Source organism: Pteronotus mesoamericanus, unplaced genomic scaffold, assembly GCF_021234165.1.
Source record: "Pteronotus mesoamericanus isolate MK-2021 breed Mesoamerican mustached bat unplaced genomic scaffold, CSHL_Meso_final contig_182, whole genome shotgun sequence".
NCBI lineage: Eukaryota > Metazoa > Chordata > Mammalia > Chiroptera > Mormoopidae > Pteronotus > Pteronotus mesoamericanus.
Window position 1 is genome coordinate 3,917,026 of NW_026555078.1, and position 20,771 is coordinate 3,937,796.

Sequence of the window (20,771 nt, forward strand, 5' to 3'; positions counted from 1 at the left end):
CATGCCCGTCCTCACTCAGTCCTCCCACAGCATCTCTCAGGAAGGTTTTGTTATCTCTGCTTTACGGGCGGGGAAACCAAGGCTTGGAGAGATGGGGAGCTTCACCTGGGGTCCTGTTTGAAACACGACACAGGCAGCCCCCACTCCTTCTCACCAGCCCCCTGGCTGACCCCGAGATGCTTCCAGGGGCGGTGAATTTGGACAAGTGCCAGGCTCCCTGGTGGTAACTCTGACCAGAGCTAAGAGTACCTACAGGGTCTAGAGAGAGAAGAGGATTAGAGGGGGGGCTTTGGGCAGGTTGAGAGAGACTTGATGAACTGTAGGCAGAAGATCAATTTTACCCGAGATTAAGTGAGCAGGCTTCGAGGAGGTGTGTTGAGCAGGTATACGACCCTGTCGGCCTCCTCCTCCTCCTCTCTTGGCCTTGGCAGAGTCCTGAAGCAAGTGACACTGGAAAGGGATATGAGTGTAGAGCACCCTGGAATATTCCAGGGGACAGAGATTTTCCTAGACTCAACAACCTGGGTTTGACTCTCAGTTCTGCCGCTTTGTGTGGTCACTTAACCTGTCTGGGCTTCATTTTCCTCGCCGGGGAAAAGGGATAACAACACAATATATTTTAAGGGCAGTTGGGAGAATTAAATTAGTTAATCATGTAAAGTGTTCAGAGGAGAGTGCCCAGCCCATAACCAACACTATACACACGTCCACAAATACCATTGCTTCTTCATACTGCTGTTACTTTTAGTCGTCTATCTCATGCGGGGACTGAAACTCGGAGCAGAATCAGTGGATGTTTGCTGAGTGAGTGGCTGATGAGTGAGTGGACAAACGAATGACCCCTCGGCCGGCCAGGTCGTGCCAGAGGCCCTGCTGACCCCCTTGCTTCCCCTGGCACAGCCTGTGAGCGCAAGAACGTGGAGGCGGTGAAGCTTCTGGTGCAATACAAGGCAGACACCAACCATCGCTGCAACCGAGGCTGGACGGCCCTGCATGAGTCTGTTGCCCGCAATGACCTGGAGGTCATGGAGATCCTGGTGGGCGGAGGCGCCAAGGTGGAATCCAAGAACACCTACGGCATCACGCCCTTTTTCGTGGCCGCCCAGAGTGGACAGATGGAGGCGCTGAGATTCCTGGCCAAGCACGGTGAGTGCCAAGGGTCCTTGAAGTCCCTGAGGGGTACAGCTGGGAAGGGTCTCAGAGATCAGCGCTAAGGGAAGGCAAGTTCAGGTGTCCTCCTGCGGACATACCGTGACTGAGTAGCTTCCTGGGATGCCAAGGGAGATTCTGGGGTGGTGTCTAGGCTCAGCGGGAAACACTTGAGATCCACCAGTGAAGCCTGAAATTGGGTGCAAACTTGGCGGGGGGGAGGAGGAGAGGAGTGGAACACCTGCCACATATTTGCGATCTCTAATCTAGCCCGACATCCTTGTTTTGCAAATGAGGAGTCTGAGGCCCAGAAAGGGAGAGTGAGTTCTCTATAGTCACAAAGCAAATTAGTGGTGGAACCAGCCAGACTCTGGGTCTCCTGGCACCCCAACAACTTTTATTTCTGCCAAGCCCTACTTCAGGGCCAGCAGGAACCTCAGACAACATCTAGATCACTTCTCACTTTATAGTTGATGAAACCAAGGACCAGGATGAGAAAGTGGTTTGTTCCAAGTCACACAACAAATTAGTGGCAGAGCTGGGGTTTGAACTCAGGCCTTTGTACTCTTTGCCTGTAAAAAATTTTTATTCACTTAACAGAGGAAGTAAAACAATATTGCTTTGTGCTGTCCCAGTAGCAGAAGACCCTGAGACAATGGCAGATGTTCTTTTGAGTAAAGAGCATTATATTCTAATCCCCTCAAGAACACCTTTGATTTCTTTCCTCTCTCTGGGAGGTGACCTCCTCTCTCTAGTAACAGAGAGGCCAGAGGCAAGCCAGACCCAGAGACAGAGTTGGAATACTTAGCTGAAGACCTACTATGCGCCAGACACTATGCTAAGCATGAACACAGATTAGGCCCAGTTGGTCGTCTTCATAGCCGCGTGGGATAGGCAGAGTCCTCATCCCTTTTTGTAGATAAGGACACCGAGGCCCAGAGGTTAAATGATTGGCCACAGTCAGAGCCTGGATTCCGACCACGTCCATCTGACCCCAAACTGCATGTTCTTTGTACCCCACCAAGCCACCCAGTCCTCAGGAATGGCCCTTGTGGGCCTTTGTTCAGATACGTGTCCACTGAGCATGTGTGAGCAGTCAGGGGAATAGACCCAGGGCACATCCTTACAGCGAGGGGACGGATCAGCCTGAGGACAAAGGGGCGCAGGTGCGTGAAGGGCAGGGACCTGGCCAACCCCACACACCCGCCGAGCTCTCCTGCTGACACTCTGCGTCAAGCTCTGCTCCCTTGTGGGCCGAGTCCATTTTCAAATCCAAATACAGGCCCTGTGTGAGCGGCAGCTGCGCTAGCGGGGTCCAGGCTTCCCAGGAGCCTGCCTGCGGGGCTCGCGACGCCGGCCAGGGCCGCCTCTCCCTCGAGGCGGGGGGCTGAGCCTGCCCCTGTGCCGGAGCCCCTGTCCTCGAGTACTGCTGCCAGCCCGCTGAGCACCTCCTCTCGGCCGGGCCCTGTGCAGCGATGTCGCCGCAGTCTGTTCAGGCTACCATAACAGCGCCACAGCCTGGCTGGCTCACAGACGACAGGAGCTTCTTTCTCACAGTTTCAGAGGCTGGAAGTCCAGGGTCAGGGGGCTGGCAGATTTGGTGTCTGGTGAGGGCCTGTTTCCTGGTTCATAGACAGCCGTCTTCTCACTGTGTTCTCACGTGGGGGGAGAAGGAAGAGACTCTCTGTTGTCCCTTCTATTAGAGTACTAAACCCATGCATGGGGACTCCAGCCTCATGACCGAATCACCCCCCAAAGGCCCCAGCCCCTAACATCATGACACTGAGGGCACACATTCAGTCTGCAGCAGACATTGACTGATTAGTTCTTCCAGTATCCCCAATAGTAGGTACTATTGTTCCTGGTCCACAGATAGATAACGGGGCTCCCACAGGCTGCCTAAGGTCATGGAGGTTGTAAGCCAGAAAACAGAGGCTTCAGCTGGTCCTTGTTAGTCACATGAGCCTGTGCTCATGCCACTGGACCAGCAATCAGTCATTAGAAATAAAAAATGACCAGAATGCCTGAGGCAAACCGGGTGCTCGGAGAGCGAGGAGCGGTGGCTATCAGACGCTTTCGACGGCAGCCCTTCCCGACAACGTTCACTGCCATCTCGGCCCTGTCTCCTCCTCCCAGCGTGAGGAGGGGCCGGTGAGCAGTCAGGGACCCCAGTGTGTGCCAGTCCTCTCCCTCCCGGCAGGGAGACGGAGACGGAGGAGGTGTAGGAGGCTGGGCTGAAGGGAGGCAGTCCCCAGGCTCGACTCCGACCTCTGTCTGCCTAGTGTAGTGCTGTCTTCAGAGGACACAGGAAGTAATTCCTCTCTTACTCTTGGAAGTGGAAGGCAGAGGCTCTGTCCTCTCGAAGAGCTGTGAGGGCCTTCCGCAGGCAGGGCCTGGGGCCTTTCCCCCGGGGTAGGGTTAGGAGCGGCCTCTGCCATCAGACCGTCTCCCGCAGCCTCTGCCGGCAGACTGCTGGGGCTCATGTTCTGGCTCTTCATTTATGAGCTGGGTGGCCGACGGCAAGTTGCGCAGGTTCTCTGTGTTTCATGACGCAGAGACAAGAGCAACACTGATCACGCAGGGTTACATTGTGGATTCAAAGAGACAACATGTGTAAAGCACGGTGCCCGGCACGTAGTAAGTGCGCAGTACGTGCCAGCATCATTGTAGCAGCTTTGCCTCCCCGCCCCCGCCCCGCTGCCCAGAGGCCCCAGCCCAGGCTGGCAGGCTGCAGGGTCTCTGTGTCACAGGAGGGAGCCAGAGGTCCTCCAGGCAGGCCCCTCCTATTGAAGGATCCAGTGTGTCACGCGGTAGCACGGCCCGGCATAGACACTGCATCGGGGACCGTGGCCACTCTGATGACTGCCTTTGTGCCCAGGCGCGGACATCAACACGCAGGCCAGCGACAGCGCGTCGGCCCTCTATGAGGCCTGCAAGAACGAGCACGAGCTGGTGGTGGAGTTCCTGCTGTCCCAGGGCGCCGACGCCAACAAGGCCAACAAGGACGGCCTGCTGCCGCTGCATATCGCCTCCAGGAAGGGCAACTACAGGTCAGCTCGCCCTGAGCACCACCCCGCCCTCCGGGGCTCCCACCGTCTGCCCCCAGGATAAGGAAGGCTCAGGTCAGAGAGGAGGGCACCTGTGGCGGAAAAGGGGAAAAGCGCTCAGCCACTAATGAGCCAGAGGGAATGCCCACAGCGACCACAAGGATGATGATAACCAAGCAAATACGTGGCACTTGCCGCCACTTTCCATTGTTAATTGGTTTAATCATTTTGATGACTCCACTTTTAATGATCTTTTTAACAAACCTGCTGAGGTAGGTACTGTTATCTCTGTTTTTCAAATGAGGAAGGTAGAACAGAGAGGTTGAGTGACTTGCTCAAAGCCACACAGCTTGCAGGCGGCAGGACTTCACCTAGTCCCAATTCTGCAGCAATTCCACCCAGGGCGCCAGATATGAGTCGGGACTAATGGATAATTCTGGTGGGAAGGCAAAGATAATCTCTCAGGCAATTAACAAGCACACACACATGCCTACAATAACACAAATAGTGCCAGGGCTAATAGCTAGCCTTTATTGAACACTTATGATGTGAGTCCTCTGAGCGAGATGAGAGAAGCTTACGCCCTCAGGGAGCGATCTGGTAGGAGGGAAGATGCGCGGGTATGTACAGACACACACACACAAATTCATGACACAATGGGAGAGCGCTTCACGGTGGTCCTGGCACACGTTGGAAGCAGAGGTAGAGCTTGTCTGCAGCAGCTTACGTGAGCCGATTGTTCCCACTGATAGCCTGAGATTGGCCATGGTGTGAATATTTACACCACAGAAATCAGTGCAGGCTACAAATCATGCCCAGCCCCCACCCCCAGCCAGTTGCTAAATCCCCACTAGCTGGAGGGGGCCAAGGAAGACTCGCCTCAGAAAGGGAACTCCAGTTGCCCCTCAAGGATGCACAGGGCGCAGGAATTTCCACTGGACCAGCGTTCCCCAAACTTTGACCATTCACAGACTCCCCTCCTGGTCTGAGACAGCTATAGTCTCATTGTTTAGTATTTTCCTTTAAAGAAATTTATTTTTTTACCTAGAATAAATTTAGTTTCAAAAGGAAGCATGCGCCACACTATTAAATTGTTAGTTACCAATTTACAGTTAATAAAAAACCTTTCACCTAAAATCCCACCTGTGCACCCCAAGCGGCACCCTTTGGGAAGCTCGGCAGGGAGGAGGGGGACGCAAACGGCTGCGTGGCGGGGTGTTGGCTGTCTTTGCTAAAGCAGAGGGCACTGGGCGTGAGAGCGGCATCCCGGAGAATGAAGGGGAGACACAGGGAGCCCCCAGCCCTACTCTGCAGGCCGCTGCACAAGTGGCCCAGCAAAGATGGCCCTCGGCGCCCCCGGCCCAATGTATGCACAGAGGAAACCCCGCCTGCTTTGGACCACAGAGCAGGCTGCGAGGCAGACGGAACTGGGTTAGAATTCCCGCTAGGGCCATGGGGCAGGTGGCTTAACTTTTCTGAGCCTCAGTGCCCCCCTCTGTGAAATGGGAGGCAGCCATACCCAAGCTGTAGGGGCCGCTGTGGGGACCGGTGAGATGGATGTTTGTAGACACGAAGTGGAAATCGGCACCCAGCAGAGCGCCCCCCACAGAGGAGGGGCTCGGGGGGGGGTCTGCATTCAGCCCCTCTGACACAGGGGGAGTACACTCCACCCTCTTCCAGTTAAGCCGGGGAAAAAGCGAGTCAGGCGGTGGTGATGGGCAAGATGGCACCTTTTTCTGCCACTCCAGAAAGATCCGGCATCAGTCAACAAACATGGTTTATCTCGAGCCTGGCCCCAGAGAGATCCCAAAAGTGAAAGAGAGGAAAGGGGCTAGCCCTTCGAAGCCTCCTGGGTCCCTGGCTCCCGTAGGTGCCTGGCGAGCACAGTCACTCTGGGCTCTTTCTTAAATGACATGCCCCAGAACCACTGAACCAACATCTCCAGGGAAGAAGGAAACCAACCTCAATTCTTGAAAAAAATACCTGAGCCAACCAGATACAGCCCAGTCATGCTTTCGGGGGAACCACCGATTAATCCAACCTGTGCTCTTGCAGGGGGGAACTGAGGCCAGAGGGGAGAAGTGGCTTGCCAGAGAGCCGGGGCGGTCGCTGGGCACCCTTCAGTCACACCCAGGCGTCCGGCCCCGGCCGGAGGGGAGCTGCAGGAGCACGGGGTGCGCCTGAGGGTCAGGGCGCAAGGCTGGTCCTCGCTGGAACCACCTCTGGGGGCGGTTTGTGTCGCCAGAGTCTCCTGTGTGGATTCATGCCGACTCCCAGAGCGACTTCCCTGCTCATTCGCCCTCCGTTCCAAGGCCCTGCTCTCCTCTGTCCCCCAGGGCTGACAGGAATAGGGCCACTTTTTGAGGCCTGCCCAACAAAGGGTCCGAATCGGCTTCCCAGCAGCTCCTGGCCCTTGGCAAGGCCTGTGGCCAGGCAAGCCCTTCACCCACTCCCTGGCCTGTGGCACATCTGGTGCTCCCCATGCCGGCCTCCCATGGGCTTCTTGGGGTCTGATGGGACGTCCCCCAGCATGGAAGGCGGCTCAGCGGCTGGTCTCAGCGCTCACCGCTGGTGCGTCTCTTCAGCACGCTTGACTGGGGAGAGTGACGTCCAGGCGTGGCTGAGAAAGGAGCCCCCAAGATCCCAAAGCCTCAATCACTTCCAAGGCATATTTTTGCCTTCTTAAACTTCCAGTTGGGCAAAGGCACCTGAAGAAATTAAAGCTTAGAGCCAAAGACAGATTTGTTAAGAAGCTGTGTTAGATAAGAACAGACGCCCCAAGATTCCTTTGAATTTAGAATATCATCAAAACCAGTGGTTGTCAGCCCTGGCTACACGCTGGACCCCCGGGGGGCTCTAAAGTCCCAGACACTGGGGCCTCGCTCACCCTCAGAGATTCCAATGTAACCAGCCTGGGCTGCGGCTGGGCTGCAGGGCTCCTACAAGGCGCCCAGACAGTTTGTGCGGCCTGGGAGAGAACCAGTATCGTAGAGTCTATTTTGCGGCGGACGCGAACACAGACGTGAATTTTGGGCCTCAGTTTTGACCCCCTTTTTCTTAAATATTCTTTCTATTTTACTTCTAATTTATACTATCTTTGCAAGCCATTTACAACTTTTTCTGGAAAAAGGAAGAATAGAGAACAGTTAATATGTTAAATTAAAATGCAGCTTATAAAGCACATTCACAAGCAAGTTAGCATCTGCATTAATTAAAAGGGAAACTGAGGCTTGGAGCTCAGGGCCTCACACAAAGCAAAAGGGCAGAGCCTGGGCACAGGCCCCTTTCCCCACCCCCATCCCCCTCAGGAAGCTCATTGGCTGCCTGTGTCTTCCAGGGAGACACCCCTGGAATGGACCCCCTACAGTAGCCTCCCGGGCCCCAGCCAGCAAGGCCCAGGCATCTGCATTTTTAGTGATTCCCTGACTGGTTCTGAGTCGCCCTGCAATGCAAGCTGGCAGTCTGAACCCTCAGCAAGCTCCACTCTGGGTGCCTGCCCCTCCTCCTTCACGGAGGGCCCGCCCTCTGCTCCGGCTCCGGCCTCTGCCGGAGGAGCTGCGGACCCCTGGGTGGGAGTCCCTGTGTGTCCTGGGGAACACCCTTGAGCCTTTGCTGGCTCCAGCAAAAGCATCACAGGGACTAAGAGAGGAGATAACCCTCCCCCAACAAACACTCACACTCACACACACTCCCAAACACACACACACACACACACACTCACACTCACATTCACACTTGGCAGAGCTGACACAGCGCCTCTCGGTGGTATCCGCAGCGGAGTCGTCTGTGGGTGTGTGGGCGGCCGGTTCCCTTGTGAAAGTCTAGTTCACAGTCATATTTACACTGAATGCTGACAAAGGTCACGCCGCTGTGACCCCGTGACCCAGAACGCCTCTGCATCGGGAGCAGCAGGGCAGCGTGCTGCATTCACCCTGGCGGCCAAGATACCAGCAGCCGCCATTTATTGAGTGCCTACCCTGTGCAGCTCAGCTTAACGTGTAAGATCTCATTTATCCTCAGAGGCAGCCTCCGTGAACGTATTATTAAGTTGCATGTTGCGACATGGGCAGAGCAATCCCACCTTGCTGGGTTGTTATGAAGAGTAAATGAGATAAAGTACTTAGCTCATAATCCTGTTCAAGGATTAAGCGTAAGGATGAATGTGTAAAGCACTTCGACAGGACTTGGAGCACAGCAAACAGAGATACTATGGTAATGATTGTGCAGGAGGGGAAAGTACTACAACAACAGGTAGGGGCTCAATAAAGGGCAGCTCTCATCCTCATCCTCACTATTACTATGATTACTTCCCCTCCGTTATAGATATAATTCACAGAGGTGAAGTAACATGGGACGGCCTAGCACTGAGAAAGCCGAGCTGGTGGTGTTGCCCGGGGCCGCTGCCCCAGGCGGCACCCCCCCACCCACCCCGCTCCCCTGCGCTGCTCAGGACAAGCTGCTTAGGCTCAGCGCTCTCTGCTCTGTTCCCCGGTGCTTGCCTGGGGCTCAGGCGGGCAGGCAGCGAGGCAGGGCAGCAGCCGTGAGGAAGCTAGAATCCTGGTGGGAGTCAGCGCCTGCAGCAAAGAAAGTGGGGATCAGTTACTGGTGGGTCCCAAGAACAAAGCAGGGGCCCAGTTATCAGGACTAGGGTCCAAGATCACCTGCTGAGCTGCTGCTCGGGGACCCCTTGAAACAGTCCTGAGCTGGGTCTGCTCTGGTCTCAGGGCCTGAGCTGGCAGGTGTGCCACAGCCGCCCCCGCCCCCGCCCCCCGCAACTGGGGAAAGGAGGAGGGGCAGGGAACCGAGCCTCTTAGACACTGAGGGTGCTGTTGGGCAATGGGCCCCTTTGTCCCTCTACATAAGGTGCACGTTGAGCAGTGAACACTCTGTGGTCCCAGGACCTGCCCGCGGGAGACATGGGAAAAAGACCCCAGCCTGTCCTCCAGCCCACAGGATGGGCTCGGGGAGGGAGGTGATCACATGGATGGATACGTAGCCAGCATGGTTGCTCCCCAGTGTCAGGGGCATTGTGGAAAGGTCCGGCCCTGGACGTGCTGGACATGCACTTTCTGGCTTGGCTCTGCCATCTGCCTCCTGTCCAGCCTCACTCTTATCCCCACGCCACAACTGGGCCACGGTGTCGCCCTCTGTAAAATGGGATGGCCGGACACACTGGTCTCCAGACCACATCCAGCATTACACACTTACGTTCAGATCGTCCTACAGAAGTGTGCAACACTAAGGTTATTATTAACAAGATGCTTCTGGGAATCTAGGCTGTGTCCAGTCACGTTCCCACATCTCTGCCACTTCCCCTCCCTTCGGCAGGGGATTGTCAGAGACCAGCTGTGACCTGCCACAGATAGCAGCCCTGTCTGGCGGGCAGCCCCGGGCAGACCCTCTCGCTGTGCTTTCCCGAGCTCGGGCTGGTTACGGCTGTTAGCGAGCATTTGTTGCCAATGGCCTCCGTCCAGGGTGAGCCCCCAGCCCTGCCTTTGACCAGCACCTCTACAGAGCAAGGGCAGGCCTCCTGTGCCTGCACAAATAGAAATTAGTAGGCAATTAGCCCCCCTGTGTGTGAATTTCCTTTTGAGGTTTTAGATGCAGATTTTAGGCAAACACAGCGTTACCAACAATAATAACATTTTCCACTGGGGCCCTAGCGGGAGGTCACTGGCATCAGATTTCCAGGAAGCAGGGAAGTCAGCATGCCAGGAGGCAGAGGGGCGTGGGAACAGGCCTGGTGGCACCAGCTGGCCAGGGCCACGGCCACCTTGGAGCCCACATGGGGCTGTGAGGTCACCTGTCATCAGGGATTAGGCAGATTAGGGTATGGAATCAGGACTGGAGCTTGTTCCCGCAGGTGGCAAGGGTCCAGGGGAAGAGAGCAAAGACAAGGGGTCAAGCCCCCAGAGCTGCTGGACAACCTCTGATTAGTCACTTGGTTTCCCCGAGCCACACCAGTTAAAAGAGAGCCACAGACCAGCTCTGGCTACCCCACAGGGCTGCAGGGAAGGTAAAACGGAACAGGCAAGTTAATGTGCCGTGAAGCATGCAAACCCCATGACATATCTGCTGTCACCCTGACTGCTACACAAGGGGGTGGTTAAGAGTGTGGCCCTCCCTCTAGGGGGAGTCAGGCCACCTGAGTTCAAATATTGGCTCCATTACTTACTGGCTGTGTGTTCTTGGGCAAGTCACAGGTCCTCTCTGGGCTTCTGTTTCCTCAACTGTAAAGGTGGAGAGTGGTAGTGCCCACTCACAGGGCTAATAGGAAAGTATAACAGATTAATGCAGGTTCAGCGCTAAGGGCAGAGCCTGCTTGAGCAGGAGAGCGTAGAGCCAACGAGGATTGACCAATCCACTCCAGGCCACAAGCAGGGCGGAGAGCCTGGGAGAGGCTCGAGTCAGACTTCACCATAAGAGGCATTGAGGCTTACAGGACAGGGGAGGTGGCTTCCTGGTCACCCAGTCCCACCACTTACTGGCTATGTGCCTTTGAGAAGGTTTGAAGCTCTCTGAGCCCCAGTTTTCTTATCTGTAAAGAAGGGATAGCAGCAGACCCACCCTCCCCAAGGTGGTGACTGTGAAAGAATGGCTGGCTCCTCAGCGCCCCCTGCCCGTGGGCCCATACCCCACTATAAAGTAGTTGTGAGTGGTCGAGCCTGGCCCCTCGGCGCCCCCTGCTGGCAGGGCTGGCCCCTCGGTGCTGGTCCCTCCGTGACTCGCGCCTGCCCGCTCTGTCTTGCAGGATCGTGCAGATGCTGCTGCCGGTGACCAGCCGCACGCGCGTGCGCCGGAGCGGCATCAGCCCGCTGCACCTGGCAGCCGAGCGCAACAACGACGAGGTGCTGGAGGCGCTGCTGAGCGCGCGCTTCGACGTGAACGCGCCGCTGGCGCCCGAGCGCGCGCGCCTCTATGAGGACCGTCGTAGTTCTGTGCTCTACTTCGCGGTGGTCAACAACAATGCGTACGCCACGGAACTGCTGCTGCTGGCTGGCGCCGACCCCAACCGCGACCTCATCAGCCCCCTGCTCGTGGCCATCCGCCACGGCTCCCTGCGCATCATGCAGCTGCTGCTGGACCACGGCGCCAACATTGACGCCTACATCGCCACGCACCCCACCTCCTTCCCTGCTACCATCATGTTCGCCATGAAGTATCTGTCGCTGCTCAAGTTCCTCATGGACCTCGGCTGCAACGGCGAGCCCTGCTTCTCCTGCCTGTATGGCAACGGCCCGCACCCGCCCGCCCCGCCACCCTCCAACAGGTTCAGCGACGTGCCTGCGGGAGACAAGGCACCCAGTGTGGTCCAGGTAGGGGGTGTGGGCGCCTAGGGAGTGTGGCCCGGGCCAGCACTCTTCAGAGATAGCGTGGACTTCGTGGACTGCACTGCCGGGGCATGGTGGTTCATTCGCCTTGGAGGCAGTGTGGTCTGGTAGTTCATGCGCTTTGGTAGGCATGCAGACTGGTAGTTGTCAGACTTCGGCGGCAGTGGAGCCGGCAGGTTACCATGCTTTAGAGGTAACAGAACTTAGTGGTTCACACGAACAACAATGGAATCCTTTTTTTTTTGGTTCTTTGTCTTGGAGAATTTCAGGAAGGAACAGTGGAGCAGGGTACTGGTAGGGAACTCCGCAAAAAGGAGGGGTTTCTCACCCCCAGCAGCCCTGAGCCTGAAATGTAAGGTTGAACGACCAGGATCAGGATGGAGGTAAGAGCAGGCTGGGCCAAGGTGAGGTGCAGAAAGTCAGAGCAGGCCCCGTCCACAGCGATGACCTCAGGGGTCAGAACCTGCCGTGGCTGGTGTGGTTTGGTGGACTGAGCCCCAGCCTGCAAGCGGAGAGGTCTCCTGTTTGGCATATGCCTGAGTTGTGGGCCAGGTCCCCAGGTGGGGACGTGTGGGAGAGGCAACCAACTGATGTTTCTCTCCCTCTCTTTCTTCCTCCCCTCCCCTCTCTCTAAAAAATAAGTAAATAGAATCTTAAAAAATAAAAAGTCAGAACCTAAAATGATAAGGAAGTTAGAAATACCCTTCATTTGGAGATAATTATAATGGCTAATAACCATCATTGATGGACCACCTACTGTGAGGAAAGAAATTTATGTAGGTTTCACCTTAATTTTCATAAGCCTTGAGGCTGGTGTGATACACCCATTTTCTAGACAAGGAAGTTGAGGCTTGGAGAGGCGATATCCTGTGTGGATAAGAGGAGGGGGCTGCATCGCAGCCTGGGTGCAGCCGGTGCCTGCCCTTACACGTGTCCCCTGCCCTCCACAGCCTCAGGTTGCCACCTGCGGGATGAGCTTGCTAAGGCAGTGCCCTTGGTCCTGGGTGTCCCAGCGCGCACATGTGCTCTCTTTCAGTTCTGCGAGGTCCTGTCCACCCCCGAGGTGAGCCGCTGGGCAGGGCCCATCGTCGACATCCTCCTGGACTACGTGGGCAACGTGCAGCTCTGCTCGCGGCTGAAGGAGCACATCGACAGCTTCGAGGACTGGGCCATCATCAAGGAGAAGGCAGGTAGGGGCTGTCACCGATGCTAGCAGGTCTCCCTGCCTGGCTCAGGGCCCGCGCTCGGGCTCGGGGCACATGACCGTTACTGACTTTTGATGAGCACCTGCTCCGTGCCAGGCCCTGCGCTGTGTGTCACTGTCACGTACAGTGTCTCTGGGATTCTTTGTTTTGTACATGAGGAGACTGACCTGCAGAGATTGTGTCACCTGAGCTAAGGTCTCCCCACTAATGAGCAGCAGAGCTGGGATTCAAACCCAGGTTTGACCAACCCGAGTCCCTCCATTAAGCCTTTCCAGGATATTTTAAAGAATTCCAGCTCCCTAAGGCACAGCAGTACCTCGGTACTTGTCGTTCATTCGGTCCGGAACTTGGGATGAGTGCTGAAACCGACAAGTACTGAACGTGACGAGTGATGGAGCATTTTCTCTTGTGGGCCAACGTCATGGCTTATACAAGTTCTAGCAAGTGCGACAAGTCCCGAGCAAGCGCCGAGGGCTGAAACACTTTTTTCTTGTCAAAATGCGACGAGTACAGGGTTTGACAAATTTTGATGAGGACCGAGGTGTGGCTGTGTGCTGGCATGTTTGGAGCCATTTGCCCACGCTTGTGGGCCTCTGAGAAACAGCACAGTGAGGTCCAGGAAAGGATGATGACCTGGAGTGTCTCGCACTGTAGAGTACATAGGAAGCACACAGGCAGCTTGTTAAAAATGCAGGTGCGAATTCAGCAGGCCTGGGGCAGGGCCTGGGGGTCTGTGTTTCCGTGTGCCCTCGAGGCGGTGCCCGTGCTGCTGGTCCACAGGCCACCCTGAAGCAGTGCCGGTCTGGGAGGCAGGGCCCCTGAGCCCTGGGGCCAGGAGCTTGCTAGGGGACCGTAGGCCTCAGCATCCCCGTCCGAACAGAGGAGCTTGGGCAGACTTACGTCCAGCCCCCTTCGGCTCTGCCAGCCTGAGGTGCCTGCGGCGGGGGTGGGGGGGGGGGGTCGGGGCTGGCGCTGGGGTCGTGGCGACAGTCCAGCTGCTGTGTGCCGTGTCGGTGGGCCAGCCTGGAAGCCCGGCTGAGAATCCGCTGAAGCACCATGGAGCGCACCTGGGCAGGGGAAGCGTCCGAAGCAGTGGAACGGGGTGCTGCCGCTGGTACTGAGAATCGGGCACCGGCCCAGGGGGGTTCCAGCTGCCCTGGGCTTTCCTTGGCTCGGAGGGGCAGGGGCTGACCCGTGGCGAGCTGTTACCATGCCGCTGCTGCCAGCCACGCACTCAGTGGCTCATTGCCCATCCAGGTGTCCCGCGTCCCAGTGCCCCAACTCTGACTTGCCAAGTTCCTCCTTGGTCCCCATACCCCTTTGAACTAAACCTACTGTAGGCGTTTGCATTTGTACAAACGTCTGGGAAGCACTTGAATTGAGACCCTTGATGAACTCACTGGGCCGGCGGCGACAGCGGGAGGGAGGCATTGATTTGAGCACAGCTCTGGGTGCTCGGTAAACATCGAGTTCATGAATAATTGGTTCCTGGCACCGTGATCCTCCACGGCCACTAGAGGGTGGAGCAGTCCATGTTTGGATGTTGGCCTTGCCCCTCACTATCCCCTCCTCCCACCCTCCCTAGAGACGACTAATCCCTTACAACTAGGCCAGATCCCAGGGGAAAATGAGCAGAACTAAACATTTAGTAACAAGTGGAACAAATCGCCCTTAACTAACACCTATTTTGGTTACCTTAAAGCCCACCCTCCATCTGCAGAACACTCTCCGTGTGCCCTTTCATCCAGCGCTGGGACGTTGACATCATTATTCGTGGAGGAAGGGCAGAGAGGCTCTGAGAGGTGGCATGAGAAGCCCAGAGTCTCCTAAGTCATCCGGGTCACCAGCTCGGCCCCGGTGGCCCTATGCCCTCTGCACACCAGTGGCCCTTTGCCTACCTCCCCATGAGTTCAGTCTTTGCTCAGCTGAGTAAGGGGCCACACTTCCCAGAAGGCAGGCTCTGTCCTCACAGACAGGCAGCAGAAGGGCCAGAAATGCAGGGACAGCACATTGTCACCTAGTGAGGCAGCACCTCACTGGCGTCTCTCTCCTCCCTCCGCACTCCCTCTGCACCCCAGTCCTCCCTGGGCGGCCCTGGCCGCCTCGGCTTGCCGCTGCTGTTTCCCCTGCTTGGAACGCCCCTGTCTCCCTTCGTCTGGCAAGTCCTTGCCCACCTGTCAAGACGCCACTCAGATGGCAGCATCTGGCGTGAAGTGGGGGGTGGGCAACGTGGGCCACCGGGGCGGCACCTCTGGGTCTCAGACCCGAACACGCAGCCAGGCACAGCGAAGGGGTCGGCCTATGTTGGTTGAATGACTAAATTGAATGGCATTCTTTGATTCAGCAAACACCTTCCCTGTGCCAGACCCTGATCCCAGGGCTGAAATAAATGACCCCATTTCTAGTCACATCACTGACTAGTCCCTGTCTCTACCTCACTGCCCCCCGTCCCACCAGCTGAGACAACTCCAATGTGTGAGGAGGCGTCCCTGGTGGGGTTCTGGGGCCCGCGGGAGCTGCCCAGCCCTCGTGCCCTGCCCTGGCTCTCTGCACCGCCCGGAGCCCAGAGCTGAATTCCATCCGTGCAGACATTTATGAGTTGACTCCCCAGCGTGTCGTGAGGGCTGTCGAGGTCCGGCTGTGCAGGCAGAGGAAGGAGCAAACCCTTTGCAGAGTGCAAGTGACAGATCAGTGCCTCTCTCTTTCCTTTATCCAGAGCCGCCGAGGCCTCTGGCTCACCTTTGCCGGCTGCAAGTCCGAAAGGCCATTGGGAAATACCGCATCAAACTCCTGGACACGTTGCCGCTCCCGGGCAGGCTGATTAGATATCTGAAGTACGAGAATACCCAGTAATTGGGGCACGTGGAGAAGGAGTGCTCCTCAGACTGTTTCACTGAATCTCAGGACGGGGGTGTCCCCAAATACAAGGGGACCTGGTGACGGACGAGGCCGTGAGCAGCTCCCACTGAGCTGGGGCAGCCACCGTGACCTCGCCGTGCTTCTGGGCCAGAACAGTGCCCAGAGCAGAGAACAGACTGTGTCAAGTGGGAGGAAGTCCGTGTTTATTTTCCAACGGATGCGTAGATCCCAGACCTTCTTTGCCATCAGGAATGGCAGGAACCCCCATTCCTGGGGCGGGAGAGGCTGGCAGCGCAGAACTCGGGGTGGCTGCCGGGGAGCACCTCTGGGGTGAGCCTGCCTTTCCTGGACAGCCTCGCTGCGGGGCTGGCCCGTGCCCCTTGCTCTGTGAGACTTTCCACTTGGCTTCTGATGGGGGTGGGGGAGACCCTCAGTCCCAGACAGCTTCTTTGGGTACAATAAATGTTGCACAGATGCCTTCTGGCCCGGCGCAGTCCCTCTCACCAGACGCCCCCGGGCCTGGGGTCCTCAGCCTGGCGGGAGTGGGGGTGGGGCAGGGGCTGGGGACAGGGCACACAGACCCCTGAATGCATCGCCTTGGTTTGGGCTTCTGAAAGACCCAAGAGAGTGTGTGTCCTTCACTCACAAGAAGAGATCCCCAACCCGAGGAGAGAGGCAGCTTCTTGCACTGTGGCCAGAGCCATCGAGGGTGGTTTTCCGTCTTCGTTCACTCACCAAGGAGACAGGAACTTTATCACAAACAGGGTCTCAGTGTCCACAGGTCTCCCTCTCCCCTTCACTGCCTCCTTTAGTCCCCACGTGGCTCTGCGGGGTGGGCCAGGCCCGAGCTGCCAGCTCCCCTTCGAGGGAGCAGGTGAGATAGTGCTTTCCTGTCAGAGTCCCCTGCACTGAGACCAGTGCACCCTGTTTCAGTGGAAGTTGCAGTGACTCACCAGTGTCCTCTCTTCCCAATGTGACTAAAACCGTGGGAGGGGACACCAGAGCAGGCCACCCCGCTGAGAGCCTGTGCAGGCCGCCCCAGGATCTGGAAGAGCCTTAAGCCAGGTCAAACGGCCGTTCTGGCCTCGGAGAGCGAGCGGCTGGGTGGGTGTGGGGAGCTCAGGCTCGAGGCTCAGCACTGCCTTGGGCTCGTTCTTCGGGGGCCTTGGGCTCATCATCGTCGTCGCTGTGGCCCGACAGCCTTGTTGGCCCCTCACTCTGGCTTTCCATAGAGCCTGGAGGCCCCAGTGCCTGCCTGAAGGGGAAGAGCCTTCCAAGCAACACTCCAAAGCCACGGGTCCGAGGGGACTCAGCAGAACCTTGGCCACTCGCTGGTGGTGCAGATGGGAAAACAGGCCCGGGGTGGGGGGCACTTGCCCAGGTTCACACCGCAGGTCCCTGCAGTTCCGGCCTCGGTGTGGCCATGGTCCCACACTGCCCTGCTACAGTGGCCCAGAAGAAGCCCTGACGGAAACCCGCGTCCTCCTGGACGGAGGATGTTCAACCCTGTTGGGGATGGGGTGGGGCGGGGCAGTCAGCGATGTGACAGAGCAGAAAGAGGTTCAGGTGCATTTGGGGTGGGGCTGGGTATCAGGTAAACTCAACCTATGTAATGTTTCAGGCCACCTTAGGTCCTGGAGAGTCCTCATAGGCTGTGGCCCCAGGCACCCTCAGTGGGAGGGGGTCTTCTGAGTGAGGCGCCCTCTGGAGGAGGTTAGGTTGAGGAGGGCGGTGGGACAGGTGGGGAGGGAGGGGTCAGCACTGTCCATGCACCCCATTTACTTGTAGGATGTGGGACCCCTGGGCTCGGGATGCCCTGGTGCCACATCCGGGTTCTTGGATCATGATGTACGTCCGTGTCGGTTGGTCACAGCCACTGGTCAGGGCCCCTTTCCCCAAAGTGTCTTTCCCAACCTTGACCTTCCCAGGTCCCCGCCCCCACCTCCCACAACCCAGCAGCTGAAGGGGGAATGCCCGGCCTGGGGCCCCCTCCCAAGGGTCCTTCTGATTGGTTGGTACTCGGGCTGTGCAGTGGGCACACCTTTTGACCACCGCTCCTAGATTTCACAGCCGTCACCCTCCACAGAAACCCGCCCCACCCCTATGCATTCCAGCCCCCCGGGGGGGCGGAATTTCAGCCCCAGAAGCATCTCCGCAGCATCTCCAACGCTTCAAGCCCTGGACGCAGCTCCACGCCACGAGCAGAGCATGTCGGCCGAGGGGCTGGCACTCAGGCTGTGAGTAGGAGGTGAGCTCCTGGGTTTCACCCTGGGCCAGCCCGACGCCCTTTCTGGTCAGGGGAGCATTGGCACCAACGCCTTCCGGGATGCATGTTTTCCCCAGGTGTCTCCCTCAGGGGGACTCAGGGGGGCAGGCGCTTCTGCTGAGCCACATCTCCGTAAAGGTTCGGACGAGGTCCCCGGCGTCTGAATTAACACACTTGCAGCCACGCCCCTGGGAAAGGCTGAGTGCAGCTGGGCTGCGGGGCCCAGGCTCAGTGGGTTTGGGCAGCACCCACCCCGAGAAATCACGCCTCCCGGAGCCACACACTTTGTTTGGGCGGGGTGGGGGTGGGGAAGGCTGGAATGACCCAGTCCATAACGTCACCGAAATATTAACCCAGCAGGACCTACAAACACTGCTCAGGGGAGGCGGCTTTGGGTAGGTGCGGGTTTTCATCACTTGGGTAGTGGTGCTCAGAGGGCCAGGCACTCACATCACCCCCACAACGACCCACGAAGCAAGTTTGTTTTCAGTCACATTTTTCTGATGGGGAAATTTCAGCACAGAGAGGTTGAGTAACTTGTCCGAAGTCACACAGCCCAGTAGGGGGCAGAGCCTGGGTTAGCGTTTTTAACACTGTGCTGTACTATGTGGGTCTGGGGGCCCTTGTGGTGATGCGCAGGGGAGAGGAGGCTCCCTCCCCCCGTTCCTGGTCCCTCCCAGGACCAGGCCAGAGCGGCCTGGGGTGAAGGTCCTGGCTGAGGACTCCCTATCCCGCGAGCCGGACAGCTACTTAGAACGACGACTCTGCCTGTGCCACACAGCCTCTGCGGCTCCAAAGGCTCCAAGAACATCCGACAGGAGCCACTTCCCAGCGGGCACGCCGCCTGACCCCGTGGATGGGGCCCCCTGAGGAAGCTGGAGGACAAGTACCAGGGTGGGAGCAGCTCTCGCTCATCCCGGAGCCTTGTCTTGGGAGGGGTTCTGAGGCCTGAGCCAACTGCCAGGCGCCACATCCCCCCTCTGACAGGTGGCCCAAGGAGGCCCCGAGAGGAAATGTCCAGCCCCGCATCCCATGACAGGGCCAGGAACACAGCTCTACCTCCCCTGGGGCCAGACCCCTGTTCCCCAGAGCTGCCTGCCCTCTCTGCCACGGAGGACCAGAGCGTCCTCCCCTGGTGGCCAGCCCAGTGCCCATTCCCAGACTTCGCACAGGCCCTCGGGCCACTCCCAGCTGGCCCACCGCTAATCACTTCCATAAGCAGCCCTCCTTCTGGCTGCAGCCAGCACTTCCGGGGCCTGGGGACCATTCAGCTCCCTGACACCCAAGATGTGGAAACTGCAAAAGAAACGTCTTTATTCTTTTAACCTTAATATGTACAAAGAACAACAAGAACAGAACTGAGGTTGGCTTACACAGTGGGTGGCCGATGAACAGATTGAGTAGCCCGGGCTGCTGGGGTGGCCTGCAGACCAGGGCCAAGCCCCGCCGCCCGCCCAAGGTCTGTGCAGCGGCAGCGGAGTGATCTCTCGGGCCCTGGCCTGGTTGGAGAGGGGCCAGCCGAGCCCAGCCCCGCTGGCTCCCAAGGCGACTGCCTGAAAAGCCCATGCCCCGTGCCTGCCCTCCCCACCCCACACACATTAAGGGGGGTCCTCAAGGGGCCACACCGCTGCCCAGCCCGCGCCTCGCAAGGAGAGCTGCTGGGCCCCCCAGCGCCCCTGCAGGCCGGAGGTGGGAGCCGAGGCCCTCCCAGCCCAGCTAGAGGTAGCCGAAGACGTTGAAGATGGGCGGGGGCATGGCCGGCTTAGTGGGGATAGGCTTCAGAACCACGGGCCTGTAGACTTTCTGCCCCGGGCCATCCACATCTTTGCAGAAATGGGCCAGCTCCCCGGGGGAAGCTGGGCTTTTCCTCCACAGGCCCAGGCTGGGGACCGGGCCCTGAGGCAAGGCCCCTGGAGGGCCGGGGTAGATGGGCTGTCCATGGTACTGGAAGGGGCAGCAGCTCCAGGCATTGACACGGCCCACCAGGGAGACTCCGGGCATCTTGGGTGGCTCTTTTTCACCCGGGGCCCTTGGGGACATGGGCACCAGGGCCACCTCGGGCCCTAAGAGCTCCAAGCCCTTGCAATGTTTCTTACCCTCATAGGGAGGTCCCTCTCTGGGGCCCAGTACCCCCTCCAGCCCCACGGGGTAGCTGTGGGTGGGCCGCGGCTCTTCCCAGAAGGAAGCGGGCAGCTGTCTTTTCCTCATGGGCACCTGGCCAGGCCTGGCAGCTTCTGGATTCTGCTCTTGCAGGGCCTGCTCCTTAGCGAGACACCCCTCCCCGTAGGGGCTCCCCTGAGCCTTCTCCTTGCAGTCCCCACCACCGGCAGGGCCAGCGTCGGGGCCGGAATTGAGGGGCAGCCTCCCAGGCCGGTCCTCGGGCCCCCTTTTCAGGTGAGGCTCAGGCCCTCGGCCAGGGAGGCCGCGCGGAAGCCGGGAATACTTCTGGGAGAAGCGCTTGAGCTGCTTCTGCAGGTACTTGCGGTGGTCCACAGAGCGGCGGCAGGGCGCGGACTTGTCCAGGGCCGCCTTGATGTCACTGGACGCCAGGTTCACGAAGTTCAGCAGCATCTTCACGTCGCTGTCAGACGCCATCACCAGGGTGGCCACTTCACGGGGCTTTCCATGAAGAGGGTGGTTCTGCTAGCAGCCGGCGGCTCCAGGGAAGGGCACAGACCTGACCTGGGGGGACACACAGGCCATTGGAGTCTCTCTGAGCAACCAGCTCAGCCCTCCCCAAAGGCCAAGTGGCTGCAAACAGTGGCCCCGGCCCCAGCACCCCTCAGTCCCGGACTGAGTCCCGGGCGGTGGGACACCCTCGTAAGCCGCTAAGCATTTCCGGAGCAGCTGTGATGAACACAGGCTCAAACCCAGTCTTCCGGGGTCTGGTGCTCTCCACTTGCAGCGGAGGCTC

The 20,771-nt window shown here is 58.2% G+C and overlaps 2 protein-coding genes across 2 annotated transcripts in view; one reads left to right on the top strand and one right to left on the bottom strand.

The window, feature by feature from the left end:
• ASB2 (ankyrin repeat and SOCS box containing 2) overlaps positions 1–16,057 on the top strand; it is a 38,878-nt gene extending 22,821 nt beyond the window's left edge. The window contains exons 6-10 of the mRNA XM_054567099.1: positions 901–1,146; positions 4,028–4,199; positions 10,948–11,512; positions 12,564–12,717; positions 15,449–16,057. Coding sequence (XP_054423074.1) covers positions 901–1,146; positions 4,028–4,199; positions 10,948–11,512; positions 12,564–12,717; positions 15,449–15,585 — 1,274 coding nt within the window. The 3' untranslated portion in view covers positions 15,586–16,057. The remainder of the gene's footprint in view (positions 1–900; positions 1,147–4,027; positions 4,200–10,947; positions 11,513–12,563; positions 12,718–15,448) is intronic.
• Positions 16,058–19,573: 3,516 nt separating this feature from the next.
• Positions 19,574–20,452, bottom strand: FAM181A (family with sequence similarity 181 member A). The gene has a single exon (XM_054566968.1). It carries the CDS (start codon positions 20,450–20,452, stop codon positions 19,574–19,576), a length of 879 nt encoding a protein of 292 aa, XP_054422943.1.
• Positions 20,453–20,771: the final 319 nt, after the last annotated feature.

Coding starts and splice junctions, on each gene's coding strand:
- FAM181A (XM_054566968.1), bottom strand. CDS start 20,452: ATGGCGTCTGACAGCGACGTGAAGATGCTGCTGAACTTCGTGAACCTG.